At 39.9% G+C, this 17,541-nt stretch overlaps 2 protein-coding genes across 2 annotated transcripts; both read right to left on the minus strand.

Moving 5' to 3' along the window:
- Nucleotides 1-3,062: 3,062 nt before the first annotated feature.
- Nucleotides 3,063-4,344, minus strand: LOC128708107 (seipin). The gene is made up of 4 exons (XM_053803065.1): nt 4,064-4,344; nt 3,839-3,987; nt 3,369-3,710; nt 3,063-3,274 (listed from the first exon to the last, which is right to left on the minus strand). The coding sequence occupies exons 1-4, from the start codon at nt 4,342-4,344 to the stop codon at nt 3,063-3,065; spliced, it is 984 nt and encodes a 327-aa protein (XP_053659040.1).
- A 1,386-nt stretch (nt 4,345-5,730) lies between these two features.
- LOC128707567 (sulfide:quinone oxidoreductase, mitochondrial) lies at nt 5,731-7,973 on the minus strand. Its single transcript, XM_053802523.1, has 6 exons — nt 7,879-7,973; nt 7,684-7,789; nt 6,696-7,121; nt 6,422-6,631; nt 6,142-6,328; nt 5,731-6,032 (listed from the first exon to the last, which is right to left on the minus strand). Exons 1-6 carry the CDS (start codon nt 7,971-7,973, stop codon nt 5,731-5,733), a joined length of 1,326 nt encoding a protein of 441 aa, XP_053658498.1.
- Nucleotides 7,974-17,541: the final 9,568 nt, after the last annotated feature.

The following is a 17,541-nucleotide window of genomic DNA, read 5'->3' on the forward strand; positions in this document are numbered from 1 at the left end:
GTAAAAAGTAAGCGAATGCGATGAAGTAATCAGCCGGATGTCTTGAGGAAGTCGGGCAGAGCCAGTAGCGAATAAAAAAATGCTGCGTGAAACACCATTAGCCACTGGCCGTTTGCCTACCCCGATGAGAATCGCGATCACAAAGTATGCTCTCCGATGATCACAATGGATATGGTTATAAGCTTCAGTTAAGCGCGAGTGCACAGTACGTAAACTATGCTCATATCTTCGATGTCGAAGATCTCACAAAAGGAGACGCTTTGTGCGAATGTTTCTAATCGGTCAAAAATGCGTCTTTCAATATTCTCTAAGAGGTAGTAGACCTATGATTACCCGTTTCCTTCATTATGATTGCCCTCACTGCAACGACTGGCGATCTCGGCTGAGGAGCACGATCGTATGCACTTCCGATCACCTAACATTGGACATTGTACCACAGGGAGAAAAGTGCCGTAAGCTGACATGGATCGTGGTGGTCCATTCCCGTTGCAGCGTTTTTCTTGCATCCACTCATTGTCCACCCGGGAGTAAGTAACGGAAGCGTACATGTATCCACTTCCGGAACGATACCCCACGGTGTGCGCAAATTCCCGTTTACCCTGCCTGCTAACCAGTTCCGAGACCAGGGTAAAATCTAGGTTCTAATTAATGGCCCCCGGTTTTCGCCGGTGGGCCGACGTAATGCAAAGCGCATAGAGATATGCGGACAATTGCGATTGGTATCAGCACTTCAGTTGGGACTGTATTGCTGTGTTCTTCCGGGCTATGAAGCTTCCTGTCTGGTGGCAGTTCCGATTCTAATTTAACGTTCGCGGGAGCGTGTGGTGAATGATAATTTTAATTACGCACCGTGGTAAAGGCCATTGCAAAAGTTGCTGAAACAGTGCTGTGCCCAGCTGCGAATGTGTACGCAATGCAGTAGCGATAGTTAATCTTGTGTAACTGACATACATTCAACGTGTCCCGTACGGTCCCGAAAGGGAATTTTCATCAGAATATTGTGTTTCAACAAGTTGGTATACTTCTCGATATTCGCAATTATGCTATTGTAGCTGCGATCTATGATAAGCGCAATGTCATTGACCCTAAACGATGGTTTCCTTCAGAACAGCAAAAAAAAAAATCAGAACCATGAGCCTCAGAGAACCGGTCACGGGAACGCAAACACCATCAATTCGATCCCGAACACTGTGCTGCTCTCACAAAGATGTCGTTTATTTGACTTCGGGGTGGCCCAGTTTAGACTGTAGACGGGTTTATTGGAGAGCTTGTTATGCGTTCTTTCGGTATGGGTTTTTGGTGAGGTAATAGAACCATGATAATCATCATAAGCATACAATCAAAATATGGTATCTAATGTGGCCCTTGGCGTTGTCCAACAACGGAATTGAACACCAAAGCCACCTTGAATCATCACAGCCATGATCTCTAGCTAGCAATTCTAGGAGAAACGGAAGAAATGCAAAAATATAAGTAAATTCTGATGTACAGATATAGTATTTCCCATGTTAAGTTTGACCGTAAATCAAAATTCTGCATTATGAAAGTTGTATGTAAGAAAAAAGCATGATGGCAGTAAAAAAGTATAATTTTGAAGCTCTTTTACTCAAGGTTGATAGATGATTTGAACGCAATCTGTATAAAGTGTAATATCTTGTTTGTTCAACTTTCTCCCCAAAATGTGAAGTGGATCGTGTGCGACGACAACTTTCTATTATGTTTGATTAGGTCAACTGAGCTAAAAAAAAATAAGTCGAAAAAATTTAATTCTTGCAGTATTTTGAATGTGACTTTTTTTGTTGCTTCTTTTTTTTGTTGCTACAATCCTCGTCACTGAATGATGTCATTCGAGTACAGCTATATTGTACCGATGCGGTGTTTGAGAGTCTGCTGGTGATTGTTACTTTGCCTTCCGTCAATGGAAGCAATCTCAACCCTCAAAGGAAAATTTGCGAAATTTGCTCTCGATAATGCGCTCGAATCTTGCGTAATATCGCGTCGTAGCCGGCCCCCCGACTCTAGTTGAAAAATCGAAGCCGAATAGAAAATCCGAGACACCCGAGATAACTGACGAAAGGCAGTAACCAAACGAGTTCTGCCCTCAAACGGCCGATTGCACTATTTTTAAACATTTTCAATTTCCCTATTATTGCGGCCCACAGTGTAACCGCTACCTCGTCTTCGTCCTACAAGACACACACACATTTTGCGTTTTGCACCAAGGTCATCCAGTTGGAAAGATTTTGCAAATAAATTCTGGCCAGTCCAACCTCCCTGTAACAAAAAAAAAATCACTACAGGTAACGTGTGGAAAGAGAAAGATGGAAAGCATGGAAATAGTAATCGTACGCAACATTTTGCGTTGGTGGGTTATGCATACAGTCAATACCCGAGTTACGCGGAGTCGGAGATACACGGATTTAAAAATATTGACATTTTGCGAAATTTGCATGCAGAATTCAATTTTTGATTTGAAAATTTCAAAATAATCTCAAGAATACGTTACACTACATTATAATAACATTTTTTTAAATTCTTGAAATAAACGCATAAATATCAATTTTAAGGCGACACATATATTATGTTTTACAGTATTATAAGTTGTGAACAAGTCTATCATGCTCATCGTATGCGTAATGTAAAGTTCATGATTTGAAAACAAATCTTAAACATTCGAGTGAAACATGCGTTTGACAGTATTCGCGGATCGATTGCGCTCGCTCTATGTACGCCTGAACGCATTGACAATTATTGTTCTCATTGCGACTGTTGTAAGGCTTCGTTGATAGAGGTGTATTTGACACGCCTGGCAGAAAGGGCATGGCTTGGGCAGCTGTGAGCAACAGGTAATTTCACATTCTACTTAGCGAATGATGTATCTTATTTATTTTATATTTCCTTACAAAGCGAGTTGAACATTGTGCAGTATTAGTTTTCTTATGTTCTTATCAATTGTCTTGGGTATTGTTAGTTCACTCCGAAAAGTGACTTTTCTCTTACTCTCTTACAAAAAACATGTAAAAATGTAAATCTTTATTACAAAATAAAGTAAATCCAAATTACTATTCCTCGTCTATTAACCAATCCTTTGATGCATTTTCAGTTTCTTTGAACGGATTAAGTGCTTTTGTTTGTTCGATTGGAGCCACCTTTGAAGCTCCTTTCACAATTTGCTGATACCTATCCCGTATGTCGGATATCCATTCCGTATCGTCCCAATGGTACCAACTCAATATGCAAACAATTAGAATGAAAAACAGATTTGAAGTTATACCTGTAATTATGTAAACAAACATAAACAATCAAACAATTGTCTGCTGATAGCAAGCTTTTAACAAAGGGAACATGTATGAATGCGCAATTCTTACCAATCACTGCCGATAGGACAGGCCAGTTAAACATTAGGTAACGTAATCCGGTGAAGTTAGCTACCACCTGTAGCTGTGCTGAGTACAATTGAATGTCTCGGCAGTGTATAGTGATATCCATGTTTGTTGCCGGATGGTTCGAATCATCGAGAAAATTTGAGAATAACTCCACCGTGACTAGCTGCTTCTCTTCCCGATAGCCGAATATCAACAGCGGTGCAAATACGAATGTAAGAATGGTTTTCAATAGATCCGATTTGTAGTGTAGCATCGACATTCGGCAGGATGTGGCAATTTCCATGTATCCATAGTCCTTTACCGTACCACAAACGGTAAACATTCCTGCGTGTAGAAAATGTTATCCATCAAATCACATTGGAGATAGTGCGATTGCTGATAAAATAGACATGAACTAGAGCATTGCACCACATCGAAACACTACAAGACAAACACTTGCTACAACCAATTACCTATTTTACCATTGTGTTCAGATTCTGGCATTTCCAGGTTAAGGATAATTTTATACGGCTGTCCCACCATTAGAAATCGATGATGATTGGTCAGCGCCACGTTCGCTGTCGGATAAGCTTTGCAGTCGATGGCATTACTTGGACAGTCGCTGTAAATAGTATTAGCAAGTTGTTATTTAAAAATGTATAAATCATTTGTGCCATAAGGGATGTTGTATACAATACCGTATATTCAGATGGACATCCTTCATATGTAACACGGAAGGCATGTACGAGTAGTAGAAGTACAGGTACAGAAATATCGAGGCCCACACTACAGAAAATCCCACCAACACAACAACAAACAGCTTGAGAAACACATTTTTCGTGGTGTTTATACTTTTTTCTTTGCGCGCCTTGTATTCTTCGGCTGCTGCCAAACCAAACGTTGCGATCGGTTTGAAAATATAATTTCTTATAATTTTGAATGGGTCTAAAACCATCAACAGCAACCCGACGAGACCCATGTTACGTTTGTTCAATACGGTTCACCAAGCTTGGAATATAGTAAAGCAGATAAGAAATCTTTTCCTGTTTCGCGATAATCAATTCGTAGAGTTAACGAACTGCTAAGCCACAAAATAAGCTTTTGCAACACATATCACTGTTTTGTTATTGGAATTGCGTGTTTAGGTAGGAATGGGAAACAAATAGAGTGTATAAGCTGAAAAATCACTACGAAGTTATACAATTATTTCACATTTTGTACTTGTTGCACGCAGAGCCAAGTAGATTTAGCTAAAAGTTCACAATCGCACGATGGAACAAAGTTCAGAGGCCATATCGGAGTCGTGTTTGACGTTTGTTTGTTTTGATCGGCTTCCACAATAGGATATCCGATTTTATTGCGGAAGATTCGAATGACGTTTCATTAAATGATTTAACTAAAATAATAAATGATTGTACTGAAGAAAATGTAGAGTTATCTGTGATGAAAAAGAAAACATCATAATAAATATGCAGCAGTTATGCAAAGATGAAATTGTATAACATTACAGGGTTCTTCAGCCTCTTTCTTCTCTGGTTTATTTTAACACATTTTAATTTTAACAAAGCCAGCAAAGTCAGTACAGTCTTTTCCCGAGTTACGCGAATAATGCGTGCCAGAGAAATTCGCGTATCTCGAATTTTTGTGTCGCTCGGATTCCCTTCAGAATTTCGTTCATAGTTAGTTTTCAGTGATCGTTTTCTTGTTTTCACGTTACAAGGCAGATTAGCAATGGCAGAAATTTGAAAATTGACAAATACATACTTCAATTCCACATACAAAATAACACAAATTATTAAATTTTTGGGATTCGCGTAACTCGAGTATTGCGTAACTCAATAAAAGACTGTACAAAATACAGATCGATGCATATTGAGTAAAATGACGATGACCTATTTATACCTGTTATGACTTAACACTTTTTCATATACATTTCAAAATCATATTTAAAATGACAGACCAGAGCTGGGCTACGCATCGATCTGTATCTTAAGCACTATTCACAATATGTCCGGTTTGGTTTTTGAATAGAACATGGTTTGAAAGCAAAACAGATATTCGATCGTTAACAGTTGTAGTCCAACATGCTAAGTTAAAGCCTTGAGTAAAATAAGACAAATAGTTTTATTGCTGTTGTTTGTACATTATACACATTATAGTTTCGAACAAATTTAAACTTTGCACCAATCACAAAGCTTTAACAAACAGCATTTGTATTTCCATCAGAAGAAAATGGGTTCATTTACATATTGCACGGATAAGAATATTAGAGATAGCATATTAACATTTTGCTCCATTAACATAGATAGCTTGACAAAGAACAAACACCGTGCTCAAGATTCAACATTCATACTAACCCCTGCTTTCAGAGACGGAAATGCATCAGCTTTCGCAGTAAGCCAGGCCCATTCCAAAGACCATTCAGTAACAAATGCCAATAGAGCATCGGCATGAAATCCTTCTTCATGAGGTACATCGAGAAACGCTCTTTGCGTTGATCGAGTGGGAAAGTTTCCAAGGGCGTCAAAGAGTAGTCAAACTCGGCTAGCACACACGTGTTGTATCCCGTGACCAACGGACAGGATGCGTATCCATCGAACACATGATTAGGTGTTTTATCCTCCATCGCTGCCATTAAATTTTTGTACACAACTTGCGACTGGGCAGCTACAGAAAGGAATGAAATGAAATTGACAATTGGTCAGTGCACATGCAATGCAAATGTAGTACCGCGATTTGATTAGCATTTGCAAAGAGCTCTCGGATACTTTCTTACCCACAGAGGCCGCTGTTTTGGAATTCGGAGAAGATGAACAGTCGCCTATGGCAAAGACATTGCTGAATTTCTGATGCTGAAGCGTATCCTTGCTTACGTCGACGAAGCCCACTTCATTAACTAGGCTTTTGCAAGCTTTCAATACATCTGGGGCACCCATGGGCGGGGTAACGTGCAGAAACTCATACTGCAAATATGCATGAACCGGAGGTATAATGGATTGGTACATGGTACATTAGTCCTACCGTTACCGTTGCTAGCGGTCACCTGACCTACTTACTTTAACGGTAAATTGTTCCTCTGGTTTGTCTAGGTTTTCGAACACCGCTTCGTTGATAGTTGGCTTGACTTCAACCAAATTCGTACGCAGATTCACATTTATATCACGCTTCTTCACTATTTCCCACAGGGCATCAGCGTAATGCTTCACACCAAACAATACCGGCAGGGCGGTGTTGTACTGCAATTGCGCATTTTTACGCTTATTGGACTAAAAATATGGAATTGACATAAAAACACGTGGAGTAGCTTTTTAAACAAAAGAACTGAATTACCTTGCGGAAGTAGTGTTCCGCGATGTAGAGTATTTTTTGTGGAGCCCCTGGACACTTCACGGGGCTGTTTGGGAAGGTGAACACTGCGTTGCCACCTTTGAAATTTTGTAATGCTTGGAAAGTACGGTCAACATATTTTGGCGAATAATTGGAGCAAACGTTTCCATTTGGAACCGAAAGGGCTTCCACCAACCCAGGAATTTTATCGTAGTTCAGTTGCAATCCGACGGCAACAAGCAGGTATTCATATTCGATTTTGTCTCCGTTACTTGTATGAACGGTGTTGTGTTCGGGTTCGAATTTTATGGCCGAATCCTTAATCCAAGTGGCTAGTGCGGGTAAAACAGTTTTCATGGGACGGTAGCTATCCTCTAGCTTTTTAATTCCTCCGCCAATTAAAGTAAACATCGGTTGATAATAATGTTTCTGAGAATGATGGAAAAGAGAATGAATTTAATGAATTTAATTTCCAGCTTGACGGCTTTTGCCGTATTATCAAGAGAATGAATTTATCATTAAAATATTTGCTTCGAATCACCGGCTAGATATTTCCTAACGGTTTGGGATTGGTTTGTAAAAATGAAAGCTCATCATAGTTTACTGTATTAATTAGCAGTAGTTATGCAACGATGACGCGTCCAAATTTGAAGACAGATTTTAGCCACCGATCTACCTAGCTATATGCATAAAAAAACCAAAACAATGAGGAGTTCAATTTATTAAAAGGACGATAAGCTACGCAATGTGTCGAGTATTATGAATCTGATTGTTGCCAACGGAAACAAGTGTGCGTTTGAAAGGTGTAGGGCAGAAAATGCAATCAAAGTTAAGTAATACTGAACAGGATGCCGATAAAGTTTGTTTTTTTTCTTGAATAAACCAATTAATTTCTATTTGATACGATTAAGGCCTCTTCTGATGTTGCTCTTTATCGCGAATTCAGTGTTAAAGATAACAACCCATGTTTGTAGTACCCGGTGCAACTTACATCAGCCGGCTCTAGTACGATTACTTTTCCTTCGCCCAATTTGTTGGATGCTTTGGCCGCAACGGAACATCCTCCTGAACCACCACCAACCACTAACAACTTGCATCTGAAATACATAAAAAATACAAACAATACACGCCTAGGGACTAGCCAAACAACCTGTTGCATTGGTGGTTTTTCATTCTCTCAACTTACTTGTGATTTTCATTCAAAAAATTGCTTGTCGAGATACCTCGCATAGCAATAGTAAGCGATTTTGTTCTAGCCGAATAACACAATATTTTCATCATCTTGAATGAAATAACGTTCTTTTCTTGCTGCTACACGAATCCAAAGCCCGAATACGAAAATTAACACCGAATTTGTAGGCCGTTAAAGTATGATTTGCAGGGCACGTATGTCCCCCTTAGTCGGTTTTTGTTGGTAGTAAAAATTTGGATTTGGATGACCAATTGTGATTATCTGCTTTCGAACACAAAACACCAGCACAACGTATGGAATTCGATTACGATCGCATCGCAAACATAAAAAGTGATGTTTTTTAGCTTTTTTGCCGCTTCGTCATAAACAATGAGTTGACATTTGTAAACTTGGTTTATAGCATACGGTTGTAAGCTATAATTTTTCTCGATTTGCTACAGTTTAAATTGATCGTTACTAAACTGCAATTTAATTTGAACATACTAAGGCCATATCGTAGTAAAGCTGTGGAGCTTTGGACTTGCTTGATCTGAAAAATTGTATTTGACTATGTGTTGTGTGTATTGCTCGGGTTGTGAAGAAAAAAATAGTACTGAATATAAGGGGACACTCAGAATCGAGAAAAGCTAATTATGTTGTAATATTTATGATACCTTATACTACCAACAACAACTACCTTATACATTCATTGACATACAAATAACAATGAATTCAAACCAATTGTGTGTAGAATTTCTACCGAAAAATGCAAATCAATAGGTACCAATTTGAACAACTTTGCGTTGAAAATATGTTTATATGAACATGTCCTTTTTAACATGGCACCGAATTTGCTTATTAAACTATAATCTTAATTTGCCGATATTTCATTTATTTATTTAATGATGACAGCATGAACCTAATATTGCCGATACATTGAGTTGAATTTTTTATTAGATTTTAAAATTGAATTTTAATTCATTCTCCGAGGATGCTAACAGCATAACCTCTTACTAGAAAAGTCAGATTACACATTTATCTATATGTTCTCATTACTTTTTGAACAGTCTTGTGGTGCATTGCATGTTCAATATACGCCGCTGCCAGTTTATCACGCTTGGAGGAGACGGATTTTACTGATCCTCGTCAAGAAAAAGTTATCAGCAATGTCTGGATTGTCATCAGAAGTCTTAAGAATATGAAAGCTCCTGGGTTTGACAGGATCTTTAACATCCTCCTGAAGCATCTGTAGGTCAAGGCCCTCTGTCTGACCACGAATTTATTCAAAAGATGGCTTGAGGGGCGGCCCGGAGACATGATGGTAGCGGCGCCGGTCTTCACACGAACAGACCGGACCAAAATCCCATCCGGACCAATCCCCCGTACGCAACACTGACTATCAAGCTACGGGTAAATAAAGTCACAGAAAGCCAGACATCTTAAAGATGGCAGGCGTAGACATCTTGAGGTTGTTGTGCCTGAAGAAGAAGAGTATGGCTTGAGTTAGAGTACTTCCTTGACACATGGAAATGTGCCAGGATAGTGCCTATCTAAAAACCCGGAAAGTACCCCAAACTACCGATGAGTTATCGTGCGATTAGCTTGCTTCCTTGACTGGGTAAGCATTTCGAGAGGATAATTTATGGCCATCTTCAGGGCTGGACGTCAGAGCTAATTATCTTTCAATTGGAACAATTTGGTTTTTATGTGGGATATTCTACTGTCAATCAGCTCTTAAGGCTTAGACGTTGAGTGAAGAATTACAAAACCAATCTAAAGTACACTGCTATTGCTCTGTGTCGAAATGTCGAAAAGGATTTTGATAGTGTATGGAATGAAAGCCTGGTACACAAGTTAGTTGAATTTGGTCTTCCTACTTACATTGTGGAGATCATCAGTAGCTATATAAAACAGAGGACGTTCAGAGTGACTTTGCACTCTGTTCTATCCAATAATATCACTGCTCCAGCTGGTACAGCCTTCTGACTTCGTTGTTGTACATTTTGTACGCGACGGAGTTCCCGTCCTTTCCATGTGATGGTCAACTGTTTATTTTCGCAGATGACATAGCCATCGCAGTGATGGGAAGGAGTGTGATAGAGTTGAGGAGCAGACTGCAACGTTGCCTATATGCTCTTCTTAAATACGCTGCCGACTGAAAGATCAAGCTAAATTCAGCTAAAACCCAGGCTATGATTTTTCCTCATCGTTTGAGAAGAACTCTTGTACCTTTTTTAAATGTTGGCAACGGAAGATTTAAATATGCTCTTCTGGAGATATTTAGAAACCATCTTAGAGAGGGATCATCTCCGTTGGAAATGCTTCTACCCAAATCTTAATCACTCGAAGGTCAGTGCCGGCAGTTAGATATGCGACCCCAATATGGGTAACATACGCAAGAACTCCTCGAGGTAGCCTTCAGGTCATGTTGAACAAAATGTTAGGAATGATCACAGACACAATTCGCTTCACGCGAAATAGCGATTTCTACACCCTAGCTAGCTGGTGCAGCCCCCTCAAACGAGGTCCTGGCGGAATTACGTAGAAAATTCTACAACCGTTGCAGGAACTCTTCCTATAAACTAATATAAAATCTTGTATATCTAATCTTGTAAGATTAGGTTACGATAATAGTATACCTTAGGTTTAAGTTTGCTTAGGTTTTAAAAATAAACAAAAAAATAAACAACAGTCTGAACGCTGTAACTGAAATTGCGCACAGTACACAACACAATAACGCAAAGATGGACAATTTTAAGTTCATTTTGCAAAACTAGACTATTTGTTATTTATGTTCGGTTTCGAACACAAACAAACCGTGTTAGGCTTAAATTGAAATGGAGTAATGGTTTTGAATCGTCCTTACAAAAGGCTTGGATGCGACTCCAGCACGACCTAACGATTTTCTAACCCGTGCTCAACATTACTGATAGTCGAAACCGACAGAACTGTCTTCTAAAATTTACTCGTTGGTGCGACAAAAACTATATGTGTCTCGTACAAACGCAGCCCGCGATCTCGGTGTGATCCTCGACAGCAGATTAACGCTACAAAATCGCTTTGATTTGACAATATAAAAGGCTCCACGTGTTTTCCTCAACAACAAGATTTTCCAGTATAGTCTGGTCTACTCAACCAGATTTATGATCCAAAAAATATTGTACTAGCTACTCAGTTTCGCAAATAATGGGTTCTTATAGCGTGCTAAGTTTTGAATTTGATTTCAACGTGACGGTTAATCAACTAAGAAATTGAGACAGCTTGTTCAATGGCTTCCATGTAAAAATCCATGAATGGCAACGATTCTTCAATGTTTCTTTGTTGTTAATTATTTATTTATCTTTGTATTGTAACGATCAACCTATTGTATAGTTGCACTGTGTTCAGGTACTGATCACTTAAACTTTAAGAAATTTAGCAAATGAATTGTTATGTAGGCACCATTCGCCAGATGACACTAACTAATAAATAAATTTAATAAATGTACAATAATCAGTCGTTTATTTTTCAATAGGAAAACTTTCCAACTTAGATCCTTCTTAAGGGATTCAGATAGTAAAAACTGGGTTAGACTATCGTTTTGGGATGCTCAAACGTCTTTCATGAATCGTGCTCTATGGGGAAACTCATGGAGACGTACCTTATGCTATTACTGGTATCATTCCATTGGCAGCAGTCTGGAGAATATATTTTATAGAAGGATTTCATTTGAAATATACTTTTGTATGCTATAAATTAAAGAAAAAGATCAAATTTAAATAAAATGCATGTTGTAGTATAATAAACTTCTAAGTCAAACAATTATTGTTTAGGGTAGCTTAACTATCTTTTATGCGACATATTTAAGACAACAAATAAGATACATTAAAAATGCTGTTTGAAAAGACTTCTTTCGAACTGTACCAAGCTGCTCTGACGGTCAACGCTCTTCGATATCCGGTTGTACCCTGCGATTCGATTCCTACAACTACAATGTTGTTATTGAGATTAACAGCTGTACTGACAACAGTTTGGTGTAACAGTCTGTTCAATAGTTTGGTAACACGGTCATTGTTTCAGGGTCTTCGAACTAAGTTTTGACTTGAGTTGAACTTCATGCTAAAAAATCATAGTCTTGTTCTGTGTAAACTATACGCATCGGAACGACGTGGAGGTCCAGTGGAGTGGCTAGTACTAAATCTCCTAACTGAATCTGAACGAAGACAGACTATTTTGCTAATTAATTCTGGGTAGTTTAAGACAAGTAATGCCAGAAATAGTCAGACCAAGACTACTTGAGGTTGTAGGGTCACAAATATTGTAGACGTCTGACTTAAATGCGTTGGAAATGTGATTAGAACGAAACCGGACTATCCACTCCGAAATTCTTGCTAGACGAGGGCTGTGATAAGCGATTTATGTATGGTTTGCGATGCAGCTGTTCAGAACAACAAAAATACGACTATTATTTGATTTGTCTATTTTCAATTTATTGTTCGGATCAAAGTGGGTATAGTAACCAGGTGGGCTTATCCCGAACGATTTGACATTTGCACATTAGAAAAATGAAACAAAATGTTGACAACGGTGGGTACGATCTTTTGTCAGTGTATGTGTGTGTTTCATATCGGAGTGTATCGTTGTGTGAGTGAAAATTTACGAATCACAATCGAATTCATAAACGTCAAAACTTTTTTTCAATATGGCGACCGCATGAAAGCTATAAGCCCAGTTACTACCTAGTTACTTTACCCACTTTAAAGTGATCATATCGACGCAGACACTGACGCGAAACTGCCAGACCTTTTGATATGGCAATTAACTGTATGCCATGACAGTCAACTTTATGTCTTGAGACTCGAAATATTTTACCCATTTCTCACATCTTTCTTTTAGGTTTGGAAACGTATAGCATGATTTCCTTGCATTTTTTGCACAATTATTCGTACAGAAACTAGTCTCACACCTCCTTCCCATTTTGTTTTTTGAAAAGTAGTTTAAATCTAACCAAACGTCCTCAGTGCCAACTCAGTCTTACTTTGACAACTTACTTTGACAGAAGTTATGTCCTCATTTGAAAATGACAGTCCCTTCATATTGGACATTTTTTAATTCTAGTGCCACGTCTGTTCGTCGGTGGTCCTCCTTCGTCGCAGGCAAGAAAGTCGATCATAATGATATACTTTCCAGAATTACTAACTCCAGGTACACCCTAAAGGAATACTCTTCGAAAGGAGCTTATTATTAATAAATTCTAAATTAAATCATTTTACCCATCACAAAGTTCAGTGTTCCAAGGATGATTCCTTTACTCGAAGAGCCTCTAACAAGATAGAAACAAAAGTAAAGTTGACAATCTGTCGCAATTATAAGTATTTTCCAGAGGAATTCGTACTTCAAATATATGTTTATGCATGCATTCATTGGTATACCCATCGAATGTGCTAGTGCCCGCGATCGAAACACTCTTTCCTTGCGTTGGGCCTGTTTACGTTAGTGGTTAATTACTATTAATGTTTGTGGGGCTTCTTTTAATTCGATTGTATGTGCATTTCGATGCCCGTTGTGTTGTGGATTCGGGTAGGGTAAGGCAGGACTGGTGCCGGCAAAAGATCCCTATGCTCCAATCACAACCGGCATGGAGAGGCTTCTAGGGAAAAGAAAGGGGTAGTCCTTTGCCTTTCAAACTTCATCTCAGTCACACTGTCGCTTAACGACACGCATTTTGGTGAGTATTCGGTACGAATCGTGCGCTAATATCATGCACATCGTAACCTCACTTGTCTTTCTGATATTCTAATGCGGAGATGAAGGCGCAGAAGGTAGAAACCGGCAAGCTGTACTACTGCTAGGCTGCCGCAGGTTATACACACCTGAACGCAGCGCCCATCTAACATCTCGCATGCATGCATGATTCAGTAGCGAAGCCGACATCACGATCTGAATGGCAAATTGGGCCTGTGCTCTGTGCTGGTCTTGTCAGACCGTTGGGGAAGGATGCGCTACGAGGCTGGATTTAGTATCCGAGCGGTTCGATAGACGGTGTCTCCGCACTGCAGGCGTCACTTATACGACAAACTTCTCCTCCGTCGATTACATTCGGCTCATCCGGATCAATTGAAAAGCAGCAGGATTCCTGATGAGAAACGCCAACGAAATCTATTAACTGAATTGAAATGGTTTAATAACGAATTTCACTGGGGTGTAGCTGGCTTTCCGGAGGCGAGATAGAGAAAAAAGTAAAGAATTATCGTACGGACCCTACCGTGGTCCGTACAGTTTTCCGCGTCTAACCTCGATTAGTCGAACCAACTGTCGGCCAACCAGCGAATGTTAATAGCTAACACCTTGAAGGAATGTCATACCGCACCCTGATGACGCGCATCCATCGAAGACATCGGCATCGTCCATCGTTCCAACGCATCGTGCGCACCAAAATGGTCCGGGTGAAGTGGGATTGAGCTGGAATTGAATTAAATAACTAGGCGGTGGGTAAGAAATCATCGCCAATTGAAATGATCGATATGCTATGGCTGTCAAGAATTAAGTCATCAATTGAACCGAACCACACAAGGGAAGCACCATCACTCAACGGCCACATACACATGATGATTGGGGCACCCAGGCCCCATCTTCCTTTGCTCCACGGTGGGTCTCCCTAGTCATCAGCGTGTGTTGCATTTCGATGTAAGTCAATTGCTCAAATATATTCTCCGCACAGCAAAAAAGGATACTCTCGAATGTCTAACTTCTCCGGTACGCCGTTGAAACGCGCCTGAGGGTGGCACAGCCGCAGGCCACGATGCGTCATCGCATCGGTGGATGTTAGATTACGGTGGTTAAATTTGCTCGTCAGAGAAAAACGGTTGCTATCTTGCTATCTTGTGAAGTTTTATTGAAAATTAGAGAATACAATATTTCAACAAGAGCAATCTTGTCACAGCAAGACGGTTTACGGCTGCTAAAAAGTTAATACACAACCAGCGATATAACCCAATAAAAATTAAACGACCGTTTTGGGGAAAAATATGAAACAAAATTTATAAAAGCTTCTATGGAGATTTGCAATCATTAGTGCTTACGGCTTTGCCCAGAACGAAATCAAAGGGTTACTGAGACGTGGTGGCTAAGATTTTTTTTCTCAGTGTCTCCCCGGCCACCAGTGCGCTTAAACATCCAGCATCCTTCTCCATCTTTCCATGTGGTCGCTCGTTTCCCTCGCGCTCACTATCATTCGCGCACAATCGTTCTCTTTCTTTTGTACGCTCCATCTAACCCCGAACTCCATTGCCCGAACGAGTGCCGTTCGTCTCCTCTATTCTCTTCGATTCAGTATTTATCGTTCCCACTCTAGCTTTCTGCCCTTTAGATCTCCGGTCCAGTCCATTTCTACTACTTTCTGCTGCTCGGGCGCGCAGCATCTTAGCGTGTTTCTCTTTTTCACCATGCAGCCGGGAATGGCCGGCAATGGCAAGAGCAGTCGCTGCGGTACCGGCGAGAGCTAGGCGGCGACGAATAGTGTGTAAATTTCCATCAAGGATTATAAAAGGAAGTTATGGTGCTGGCAGATGTTTAATCGTGTGTTGATAGCCGCAACGATCTGATCGTTTCCTGAGGAGAACCGAACTAAGCTTTTGGGTTCAGGTTGGTCAAAAGACAAAGGGTTGTGGTACGCATTACCCGTCCCAAGGAGTGTGCTGCTGCACCATCGAAGGGAAAGACAGTGTGACGTTAGTACTGCCAGGAAGCCAGGAAAGAGTTTGAAAGTTTCCGGGAAAGGAAAATTCGTCCTGTTCGCAGGATCTAATGGACTGGATAAAACGTTCCGTTAAAGTGTGCGTTAATTAACGACGTTGAGCTGTGTCTGTGGTTACTTGTGTCGGTAACACGTGCTAGTTGTGAAGGCGTACCCGATTGAGTGCTCCAGTGCGGCGACTTCCTCGGAATTGTTTAGCGCTTTCTCGCGGGAGTACCCCGGTTACAGGTAAGAAATGGAACCATGTACATGTACAAATAGGTGCTTCCAAACATGATAGATCTTATTTTCGTGCAATGATGCGGAAAAAACAAACGCTTTGCTAGCAATACTGCTGGAAGCTTCATCACTGACCATATGTTACAGACCGTATATGATGATCAAAATAGAATGATGGATCACCGTCATTAACATCTTGATAGATTTGGAAAAAGATTATGGTTGAAGGTAAATTTGTTACTTCCCCAACCCAACGCAGCAATAAAAGTTACTATTTGATTGCGCCTACTAATTGCCTACGGAGCTTCTTATGCTTCTGTTTAAGATCTGTAATGTTATTCTGTGTCTGTTGTACCACATTTTGCACATCATCATATCATCATAACAGTGTTTCCGCTAGAGTTAGCGAGAAACACATAAAAAATGGAATTAAATGTGCTCAGTTGAAGTGTGGATGAAGGAGTGGAGTGTGTATGATTTGAGAGAAGGAAGTTTAATCGCTTAATGTAAAATTGCATCTGTAAGACTTAAGTGGCTTGAGGCTTACTTAAGTGTGTTCGATAAGACAAGGAGTAGCTGATTAACGATGTTGTTCAACATAAGAAACATAGTCAAGCTCTTTGCCAGGCTGTATATTTCCTTCACCTAAAGCCACAGTTGTTTGAAGAACAAGATGAAGCGCAGTGTTGCCAACTGGTTTTGTAAATCCTACTACAGAACTGTGATAAGATGAATACTCTTCTCAATATAAAAGCAAGCGATGGCAGTGTTGCCAGCGACAGTTAGTGTCAAGACTTAAAAAAAAACAAGTTTGTAGCGTTACCGGACGGTTTAGATTATGAAGTGATGCAGCAGATGCTGATCCTCAGGGGGCTGTGTTATGGTTGATAGTTGCTCCGTCGTTTAAATCTTAGCCAAACACAGCATTATTGAAATTTCACGTGAGTTTCTATTATCTACCATGTCGATGCACAGTTTCTAGTCTCGTGATCATTCGCGCCTGGTGCCGTGCTGGGCAGGTCTACAGAGCTGTAGATGTAGTTGATATTTCTTATCAGTTTGTTTTTTCTTGCCAGCGATTTCCGTTCCTGCAGGTCATTCATTCGTTCAGCATTACAGCATGCGAGAGCTCTATTTTTGATTTTTACATATGGTGTGCGCTTCATGAGTGCCGCAAAGGATGTCGATTAGTAAATGTAGTTATTTTTGGAAATCTTGTAGCTTATCGCTCGCTTACAGCCATTTTTTACAGTACATCAACCTACTGGTCTAAGATAGATGAAGGTACCAAGTACTCTGGGTCAGGGGTCTTCAAACTTTACAACGCAACTTCTAGGCTACTTACAGAGTTCCTAGTAGGAGCCGTTTTGTCCGCAGTTAAAAACTTTTTAAATCTATTAATTATATCAATAATAGTTGAAAGGATAGAAAATATTACAACTTTATTTGAATTAGACAGTTGCTTATAATGTAAATATTAACAATGTCTTCGCGGGCCACACTGGAGGCTCTTGAGGGCCGTATTTTAAACTCACAACATATCTTGTACGATGTCAAAGGGGATCTTTATCCTAACGTAGTACCACGATTTGTATTGCACAAATTTGTATAATTTAAATCAGATTTGACAATTTTACAAGAACCTCACATATATATGCATTTGGCAAGGATCATGTCCACCCATGAAGACACAATATTAATAAATAAGTCATCTGCTAACTTTT

The sequence above is a fragment of the Anopheles marshallii genome, chromosome 2, assembly GCF_943734725.1.
Source record: "Anopheles marshallii chromosome 2, idAnoMarsDA_429_01, whole genome shotgun sequence".
Lineage (NCBI taxonomy): Eukaryota > Metazoa > Arthropoda > Insecta > Diptera > Culicidae > Anopheles > Anopheles marshallii.